Source organism: Priapulus caudatus, unplaced genomic scaffold (assembly GCF_000485595.1).
Source record: "Priapulus caudatus unplaced genomic scaffold, Priapulus_caudatus-5.0.1 Scaffold634, whole genome shotgun sequence".
NCBI lineage: Eukaryota > Metazoa > Priapulida > Priapulimorpha > Priapulimorphida > Priapulidae > Priapulus > Priapulus caudatus.
The window spans coordinates 163,814-174,342 of NW_014577695.1; the positions used below are offsets into that span (position 1 = coordinate 163,814).

The window sequence follows — 10,529 nt, forward strand, 5'->3', positions numbered from 1 at the left end:
GCTGGAAACATGTTACCATGGGCGGGAACAACGTTCACACAGCTGCTGGAAACATGTTACCATGGGCGGGAACAACGTTCACACAGCTGCTGGAAACATGTTACCATGGGCGGGAACAACGTTCACACAGCTGCTGGAAACATGTTACCATGGGCGGGAACAACGTTCACACAGCTAGGAATAAGTGAGAAGAAAAGCGAACGAAAGGAAACGAGAGGAAAAGTCTCCATTAGACTTTCACAAATTTGGCACTCAATTAACTGCTGGATAATTACCTTCTGGTATCTACCTAAATGCGTAGCTGTCTGTTCAGCCCACTGCCCCATTTCTGTATCCACCTGTTCAAGAACTCGATAGTAATGGCGAGTTAAGACTCAAAACCCAGACCGCTCGCCCAGATGCCAGGGATGCTGTCAATTGAAATGAGGAAACCCATCTAGTTCTATCACGAACACGTCCATACATGTGCAATTATGTATCACTAGATTGCACCATCAATGAAGAGGAAACCGATGGAAGCTTGCCGTCTAACAAGGTAGGTTATTGCACTACCTTATGACAATGTTATATGAGCAACATCTGGCACTTACACCAGGGGCGTGTACAGGTGGGGGGGCTCCAGGGGGTCCGGACCCCCCCTCCCCCCTGCTCGCGCAGAAAACGCATCTAAGGGGGTCTAATATCAAACATTTTCTGGGGAGGGCCCCCAGACCCCCCCCCCTTCGAGTGCTCGCAAGCTTTGGTTACGGTTAGACCCCCTCCCCCCCCTGGTACAAATCCTGTACACGCCCCTGTACAGATACTGCTATGTGTAAGTCTTGTTAACCATTAACTTTTAACAGCGTGCAAAAAAACGTTTTGAATCTTTCGTCAGTGTTACCACAGTCCACAGGTAGTACAGGTAGTACCGTGCTGCAAGCTATAAAAGAGCCCGTGCAGGCCATGTCATCGTTGGGTGGGATTGTGGGCCAAACGATGCCTACGCACATATGAACTTAAAATTTTAAATGGTACATTACTCCCCACTACTTTCACACAGCTTTAGCGGGTGGAACCCAAGGAGCTTGCAAAGCAGCACATGTATGTATATAATGTTATTATATTTCGGTGTTTTCAATTCAATTGAAATTAAATTAAATTCAAATTAAATTAAATTCAACAAATTTATTTATTACCACAATTAGCAAAGATACTATGATACAGAAAACATTAAATTGAAGGGTGAAGTGGTAGCGAAAGACCATAGGGTCATCGAGTCAGCTATCCCTTTATATGTACAGTAGACATAATGTAGACATGGTGTACCCATAGAAATAATACATCTAGACTATGTGTCTATATAGGTATATAATATACGTAGTATAGATGTCTCTATAATATCAGGAGTGGATATTATCAAGAGCGTATAAAGAAGGATTCTTTATACGCTCTTGATACCAAACCATACGTATAGCACGATTTGCACCGCCAGATGGCAGGACATGCAAACATGGCTGCGCCCGTCCTAAAGCAAGTGAGGTCACTGTTAAAATTTAATAATAATATACCTGGGCTCTGCTCGTTAAACAACTGCTTTCTACGTAGAAAACATTTAGTGTCGCTCGCCGCATATTTCACAAGTACCTCTTATAAGCGCACACAATTTCATCGCTGCAATAATATAACGGTGAGTACGGTACAGAGTGAGTGAGAGTAGCCATCTGATCCATGGCATTTGATCACTGTAGTCTGGCTTATATGATAGGGTCTGTGTCCCTCAGGGTACGTTCCGGCAGTACCCTGGGGGCCATAGACCCTATGAGCTCTAGTATTAGTAGTAACTATAGCTCATACTCATAGGGTCTATGTCCCCCAGGCTACTGCCGGAACGTGCCCTGGCCCCTAGGTACGGTCCGGTATACCGAACGTACCCGGGTCAAGGCTATTTGATATGGTTAGTAGTTAGCAATTAGCGATTCGGTGATATAGGATAGAACGTAGGCGACTACCTAGACCTCGTTAAGTGAAGTAAAGGCGAGGTAACGGTCCGGCATATTAGATAGTACAAGGTAGATTCCGCAGTACCAAGAGCCGGGGTACATAGACCTCTCACGACGTAAATATTAGCCAGCGTACAGTTGCCGGTCTCGGAGGCTATAGTATAGGACCAGCCCATGAGCCAGAGCGCGGGACCAGACTGACTCCAGCCAGCTGCGGGAAACTATAGTCCATAACCATGCAACTGCCCACTCCCCACATGCGGAAATACAATAGTTTTCCGCGACTGGCGCTGCTGCACCGCTGCCGAAAATGGACCGTTTGAAGTTTGCAAACGAATGTTTTCGCGTTCACCACAAGAAATACCGCAATTATACCATTGAGAGCGATAGTTAAGGTCTAATTTTAGTAGCTGATAGAACTATAGACATAGTCACTTTGATACGAGGCTTAATTGCTACGCAACAGACGTTTATAGCCGGAATAAGCGTGAAGTACGTGGTCCCCGCGCATACTCCCAAATGCTGGTCTATAGCACAGCCGTCAACTGTACGCGGCTATATAGTTCTAGAGCTAGTCTGCCATTAGATAAGACAGGGCCACCAGGTAACGTTCCGGAGTACCCTGGGTACATAGACCTCTCAGCTGTAGTCTGTATGAGTACGCAATGTAAACGGTACAGGACAACTCACTGGACTTAGCATTCTATATAGGCCAGCATTATAAAGTACAGAGTGGCTATAGTGCCACAGCCAGCCGAATATATCTGACGGCTGCCGGGCACGTTCTTCGATATTCCTAAATGCCTGGCGTTTTTAATTGTTCAGCGTTATCTCAAGTAAACAAAGGGTTCTAGGCAGGCTTGCCTACATTTATTTTCAGGTGGTCCTGCCGGGCCACTTGATATGAATTCAGGTGCCAATGGATTTTCAGGTGCGGCCGGTTGCCACATTTATTAAATATTTATTTGTATCTAACTAATGGGTAAGGGTTTTGGCAAATAATCGCAATTTAACATAACTAGATGCGACAGACAACAAAAGAAAGAACAAAACTGACTGAGTTAATAGTTTCCAACCATTAAAAAGCTTTTCAAATCTCCTCTGCCAGTATCTTTTTAAAGTACAGAACTCTGTATTACAGATGTCATCTAAAAGCTGTCCTCAATCAGTCAACCGTTTTTCCCCCCCCCCCCAGTGGTGGGAACTGTCATCTGAAAATTAACACTTCTGATGAATCGGAATCAATTTCTGAACATATGGGGTCAGATACATCAGAGTCTGGCTCAGCGCTGGTCCTCTTTTTTGCACATCCCTACACCCCTCCCTCTACACCTCCTGTCTCTACCTGGTGTACAATCCCTAAATCCCGCTCCCCCTCCACCCTCTCTGTCTGCTACAGGATATCCCTATCCCCCCTCTACAGACCCCTCTCTGTCCCTACAGTGTGATCATCCCTACACCCCCTCCCCTACACCCCCCTGTCTCACAGTGTATCATCCATACACCCTCCTCCTACACCCTCTCTGCTCTACAGTGTATCAATCGCCTACCCCCCCTGTCCTCTACAGTGGATCCATCCTACACGCCGCACCTCCCCCCTCCACCGCCCTCTCTGTCTCCTACAGTGTATCCATCCCTACACCTTCCTGCGCCTACACCTCGTTTCTGCGGGGTTTAACCTACACCCCTCCCTCTCAACTACCCATCACCCCACCTCCTCTCCTACTCCACTTGTCTGAACCTCTGCAGCGAACCACTGCAATGCCGGCCCAACCGCCCCACACCACCCACGCTGATGGTAGCGAATGGATTGCCAGGTGCACTTACTGTTTTGATTGCCAAGTAAAGCATTGTTCTTCGTCTGCGATTGACATTCTCAGAATCTGCTTCACTCTAAACCACACGTACACACACCAGCGCGCGCCACGCCCACCATGCACCACACACACGACACACACACACACCACACACACGCGCGTACACACGCACACCGCGCACGCGCACACGCATATGCACACACGCACACGTACACACACACTTGGCAATCAGCAGAGAGCGTCCCCTTGCGTAATCATGCCGTGTCGTGTCGCAAGATCTCTTGTGTGAGATGGATGTCCGGACGCGTAGCCTAGGCGCTCCTCGCCGGAACCGGTCGTTGTAGCCACGGCCTTATTTTTATTGTGGCCAGGCGGGCCCACACTACCGACAGTTTCAGGTGGCCCGACGCCGTTTCAGGTGGCCATTGGCACCCGGGCCACCGTTAAAGTCGAGCCCTGTTAGGGTTAGGAAACTGTCGGGCATTTAGGAAATCGAAGACCGTTCCGGCTGCCGGCCATATATAGCCACAGGCATATCAACTATTGCCTTGATATGATAGCGTAACCCTGCTAGCTAAAGCATGATGTACCGGTACCACGAGGCTCGATATCGCTACTAGTACTACTACTGAGTAGTACTACTAGAGTAGTAGTAATCTAGCAATGCCATCCAATGGCAACGTACGTCAAGTGGCGTGGAGCGCACAGACTCACAGGCACTTGAAGCGTTCAATAAAATATAATGCTAAATAAATACGAATCTATTTACTACCAAATTCCTTAATGTTTCTATAACTTTCTTTCACCTATTATTGCTCGTCAGTTTCCTGTAAATTCCGTCCAAATCCTATTTGCAACATACGCTTGCAGCCGCCATTCCTCACGCGGGGCACTGTGCACAACTAACACTTATATATATATAGCCGGTAGGAAAGCGTGCTGCCCAAATTCGCTCGACGCTCACCTGGATTTCACACGATTAACAAACACAAATATCAACGATTCTACTTCATATTGTTTCTATTTCAACAACAGTGTTCACATTGTTATAAAAACATACTGTCTCTGTTCGTAACCGAGCTGTGTCACACATGAAATCACACAAAAGACTGACGAAATTCTTGCGTTCTTTAACGTTGCCCATTAAATGTAAATGACTGCAGAATCAGGAAACACCCCACGGCGCTCTTCGTGACCTCATTCTTGCGCTGCACCGCTGCAACGTTTTTCCAACGCTCCAATGGCGAGGCTTCGTACGGGAGTTGAAGTATCGCGCCGCCTATAGCCCATAGACTGGTACTTGCTCCACCTCTCGGCTGCTCAGTTACTCGATGAGTAATCGAGGTGGAGCGAGTACCAGTCATAAAGCCCTGTACTTGCAGCCATTTACATTTACTGGGCAACGTTAGCGAACGCCGAGATACTGCCAGTCTTTGTGTGATTTCGCGTGACACAGCTCGGTTACGAACAAAGACAGTATGTTTTTAGCTCATCTGAATAGTACAGATGGCAGCTTGTAGAATCGCATGAGCGTGCGTTCGTCCGTGTCGTTGTGACCGTCCGCGTCCGTGCGTGCGTGCGTCCGTTCAACAGTTTGGGCAGCAAAATCTAAACGGCTCGACGTACGGATTCGAAAGTCGGGACGGGGGGGGGTAATCCGAAACGAGTTGGGGTGTCGAAGCTGGGGGTCAAAGGTCAAAGTCAAGAGGTGTAAAAGCAAGGGGTAATTCCCTCCTTAACTTAAGTATAGGAGGAAATGCAGAATTGCGGCACAAATCTAAACGGCTCGACCTAGGTTGTGATAGTCGTGTATAGCACATGGTAGGAAAGCCATCACTGTGCCGAAATTGGAGGTCAAAGGTCAATGGGCACAGGGCAGATTTTAGACATTTCTGAGGACATGGTCTGACGGAGCGATTGAAAAACTTTTTGTTTCAGCAGTGAACTTAGCATTTATGGCTTTATTGAAAGACCATGAAATGTACTTTCTGCTGACATGCGAAGAGTAAGTGTTCGGATAACCCTTTTGACCCTCACAGAGGAGGGTTCAAACATGGATTTGTTTACTGTCTGTTAGAAAGAATTTGAATGCCGGGTTTGCTAGTAGAATCTATACATGCCTGGATGTATGAGGCTACAATGTCACAGTGAAATTTCAAGCTAATTTGGTTGGAGAAGGTTTATCTCCTTAATCGTATAATTTCTATGGCATTCTGTACTGTCAGTTGTGTTACATGTAACGATGCCACTGCCAGTGGCCACTGCAGTGCATGTGGTGATGATATTACTGTGTAGTTTTTGCTGCGTTAATTAGTTACAGATGGAGGCCTCTCTATTTCAACCTGTAGGCTTGCGCAGGTAAATGGATGAGTGCTTACCTATCTTGTCTTGCAAATAGTTGTTGCTACTACGTACGATGGGAGCTTCATCTTTAACCTTAAGACACTTAAACGTAACGCGCCAACTCGTGGCAACTTTCATAACGATCCCAACGAAACATTCCTTTTGAGAAGGTTCCTGATACCATCCCTGTGCCTCTCACTGTTTTGGCGTGTATGTGAACACATTTGGGACTAACAGGGTTTACTAGAATCCCACCACTCCACCACAGAGTCACCGCAGTAGACGTTAGATAGAGCGCTGTCGTTCCGCGGCACTTGTTATAACAAGTGAACACTTGTTGAAATAGAAACAAAGATGGAGAGGATGGTTGAATATTGTGTTTGTAATCGTGTGAAATCCAGCGAGCGTCGAGCGAATTTGGGCACACGCTTTCCTACCTGCTATATATAAGTGTAATTGTGCACAGTGCAACCGCGTGAGGAATGGCGGCCGCAAGCGTGTTATTGCAAATAGATTTGGACGGAATTTACAGGAAACTGTTGGCAATAAAGGTGAGAGAGTATAGAAACATTTCGTTAGATAAATCTTGGGTAGTAAATAGATTTCGTATTTATTTAGCATTATATTTTATTGAAACGCTTCAAGTGCCTGTGCACAGACTCAATGTCACTCAGTTCAACTGCCCCTAAATTCACTGAATTAGGTTATTTTTAACATTGTTCTTTATACATTACTCATTAGACTTAGTTGATAAGGCTGCAAATTTAATTACTGACACATGCTCTGTACCGTCGTTACATTACTTGTCTACATTTACACACATCTTTCATTTACAGTACAGTAAAACGAGTAATGTATTGACTGCCAACGATCGCCGGATAACGAGATGTCTATCCGATACACGACGGGCCCACGAGAGGGAGCCACGTGTAGCTGCCCCCGATCCGTATCAGTTAGTGAGAGGGGACTTGCATGCCTTGTACTCTGACATACAAACGGTAAGTTAACGCTAACATTAAACGCAGTACTTAGCCTATTAGCATCACGAGTTCACGTTATCGGAGTATTGCGTAGTGACGTGCGAACTGGTCGTATACATGAATGTACGATATGTGAATGTACCAGTAGTGGCAGTACACAGGATATAATCGAGTCAATAGTAGGTAGTTGGGGAACCTGGGATGTTTCTCTGACGTATTTTACACCACTGATATCAGGAGTAAGATAATATAGATAATATAGATAATAAGATCTATATTATCTTACTCCTGATGATATTATGTTGAGAAATTAGATTTCTGATGCCATAAACACTGGTATCATCGTTAGATCTTACTGATTGACCATCGCACGCAAGATTTTAAAATTTAAATTGTCAATTTGTTGGTATCAACTGCCTTGTATGCCAATGTGTCCATTTTCAGGAGCTGGGCACAGAGCATGATGAACTGCATCAGCTAGCAAATTATTATCTCCTAGGAGAAGGAAAGGCATTTCGACCGATGATTGCATGTCTCATGGCAACAGCGTGCAATATCCACACAGGGACATCAGATAGGTGAGAACATTTGTTATCGCATTTCGTCATCACCTGTCAATATATATCTCCCCCCCCCCTCACACACACACGCACACATACCGCCCGACCCTCTCCCAAGTATTCTGTACATGAATTTGTTTATTTATCAGTGATATAATTGGTTTATGTTCTTCTTGTAATTAAGCTGTCCATCTGGAGTGATTGACATGCAGGTCTAGCCAGTCAGCATAATGATAACAGTGTGGTAAATACACTGCCTAGTAACGAAGTGTGCAAGCTCGATGATTTGGCGTGCAACACATGGCAACGCGCGTATAAACTGGTGTGGTTCGACCCAAGGAGCTAAATATAACAAGGAGAGGAAGCGCCGCCATATCTGGCCCAAATATTTGCCATATTTGGTCATATTGGTCCAGAACAGATTAGTGTTCTATTGTCTCTGGGGGACGGATCTGCACAGCCGTTTCAGCTGATTATGGTCCATAGATGGCGTCCTTGAGGCGAAAAGCACACAGCCAATCCGCTTCCTCTCCTTGTTATATTTAGCTCCTTGGTTCGACCTACCTAGCAATGGTGGACGTCGTCACCCCACTCAGACGGGTGGGTGAGTCGTAACGGTGATAGTCTCTCTCCTGTCTCACTGCCGATGCGTTTTCAGTTGTCTCGCTAGTCAGCGATGCATCGCGATGATAGCGGAGATGATTCACTCGGCCAGCCTCGTTCACGACGACGTCATCGACCGAGCCGACAAGCGACGTAGCAAGCCTAGTATCAACAAACTGTGGGGCCAGCGCAAGGTAAGCTCCAACGCACACACGCACATACATGCATGCACGCACACACGCGCACACACACACACATGCACACGCACGCACACATACATGCATGCACGCACACAGGCATGCACGCACGCACGCACGCACGCACGCACGCACGCACGCACACACATGCACATGTAGGATCATACTATCAAATCGTCCAGGTTTATTGGATTTTTAACTAGTTGAGAAACAATCTTATCAGGTAAGAATTTGACAATACATTTAGTACCATTAGTACTAACATTTAATGTACAAAAATTGCAACAAAAACTTTACAAATATACACCATAGAAAATTCGTGACGTAGTCAATTTAATGCTCGTGCTATTGATTTCCACGCAGGCTGTCCTCACGGGAGACTTCATCCTATCGCAGGCATCCATAGCTCTCGCTAGGATCGGAAACGAACAAGTGGTGATCTTGTTATCTCAGGTGTGTGGATCTAGCCAATTGGCAGAATGATAGAGGCATTATAAAAACACTGTTTAGTGGCGAAGTGCTGAAAATTTTGATGTCTTAGAGTAGATGAATGAAAAATGTATATAAACTGGTCGTGAATAATCAACTTTGAAACAATATAAAAGCGGGTGTGCAGGTTTTCTTCTGAGGGAAAATTAGACAAAGGGGGGGTAATGGCCAGTTTGGGAATAACTCACGTTGGTTAGCTCATCGGTCATAAAGTTAGTGCAGGTGCGGATAAGCGCGTTAGTGTTTATAGAATCGAATGTTTTCTTCTATTCTCAGGTACTCGAAGATCTGGTGAAAGGGGAATTCATGCAGCTAGGCACGAAGGAGAATGAAAATCAGCGATTTGCGCACTACCTAGACAAGACTTACAAGAAGACAGCAAGCTTGATAGCAAACAGTTGCAGAGCTGTATGTACATATAATACACAATCTATTACTGTATACGCCATATTTTTTGCACACAGATATTTTTGCGAATTCAGACTTGACGGACAATTTCGCGAGTAGTTAATTTCGCGTTTGGTGAATTCCCGAATCAGTGAAGAACAGCGTTTTGTTATTTTCGCATGTTGTTATTTTCGCAGTCGGGGACGCGTTGAAAATTTTGCGAAAATTAAATCACCGCGAAATATACAGCGTATACAGTATCCGAAACCCGTGGGACCAGACACAGTTCAGAATTCGGAATTTTTTGGATTTCGGAATGGTAGTACGGTACAGATATACATACCATATATCCTGCAACTAGCCAGTATTAAAATCTCCCAAGTTTTCAAGAGACCAAGTGCTGTACCGGTACAGTACAAAATGTGAGTAATGCCAAACACATTAATATTTCTGCAGTGAACCTTGTGCAGCCAAACGTGAGCTTTGGTGTGCAGACAACCTCCACGAAAAAACTTTCGGTTTTTAGAATTTCGGATAATATGTTGTGTACTGTATATCAAAGATTCGCGTCCCGCAAGATAGTTGCATCTCATTTTACGTGCACGTCACGCACTATGTATGCATTCTAGGTGTCCAAACGGTAGTAATCTTACATGTAAAATCCAAAACAATACACTGTATTGACTATTACCCTTGAAAATAAAATACGATCACTGTTTTTACGAGACCAACGAGTGTAACAGTGAAAAAACTTGAAAGCCTTGAAAGTTTAATTCAGTCGTCTGTGCTGCCATCTATCTTCAGGTAGCCGTACTGAGCGATGCACATGAGGATGTGCAGGAAGTTGCTTATCAATATGGCAGAAATCTCGGCATCGCATTTCAGGTCAGTTCTAGCAGCGTTGTCTAATTGTGAATGTGTGCTGAAGACAGCATCTTCTAATGTCAGTGTCTGCTGATGACAGCATCTTCTACGGTCAGTGTGTGCTGATGACAGTGCCATCTACTGTCAATGTGTCATGATGTCAGTGCCATCTAGTGTGGTGTATGTATGTCTCTATTGTAATAGATTACTTGCCCATTAGTAGGGTGTGTGGTTGCATGCCTGTGTGGGTGGGGGTGTGCGTGTGTGCGTGCGTGGGTGCATAATCGTTGGGTGGAGAGTTGATGACATG

General features: G+C 45.4%; 1 protein-coding gene across 2 annotated transcripts; it reads left to right on the plus strand.

Moving 5' to 3' along the window:
- The first annotated feature begins 6 nt into the window (after positions 1-6).
- Positions 7-10,341, plus strand: LOC106812327 (decaprenyl-diphosphate synthase subunit 1-like). Of its 2 annotated transcripts, none has more exons than XM_014816170.1 (7): positions 7-535; positions 6,976-7,137; positions 7,564-7,697; positions 8,338-8,476; positions 8,843-8,932; positions 9,245-9,376; positions 10,160-10,341. In XM_014816170.1, exons 1-7 carry the CDS (start codon positions 464-466, stop codon positions 10,262-10,264), a joined length of 834 nt encoding a protein of 277 aa, XP_014671656.1. In that variant the 5' UTR covers positions 7-463; the 3' UTR covers positions 10,265-10,341. The 2 variants fall into 2 exon arrangements, with proteins under 2 accessions (XP_014671656.1, XP_014671655.1); XM_014816169.1 differs by lacking the exon at positions 7-535 and adding an exon at positions 1,389-1,666.
- Positions 10,342-10,529: the final 188 nt, after the last annotated feature.

What these genes read in the sequence shown, in the direction of transcription:
- LOC106812327 (XM_014816169.1), top strand. Translation starts at nt 1,472, where the DNA reads ATGGCAGGACATGCAAACATGGCTGCGCCCGTCCTAAAGCAAGTGAGG. An exon ending in ATCGCTGCAATAATATAACG is followed by an intron (nt 1,667 to 6,975) that starts GTGAGTACGGTA and finishes TTTCATTTACAG; the next exon opens with TACAGTAAAACGAGTAATGT. An exon ending in AACTGTGGGGCCAGCGCAAG is followed by an intron (nt 8,477 to 8,842) that starts GTAAGCTCCAAC and finishes ATTTCCACGCAG; the next exon opens with GCTGTCCTCACGGGAGACTT.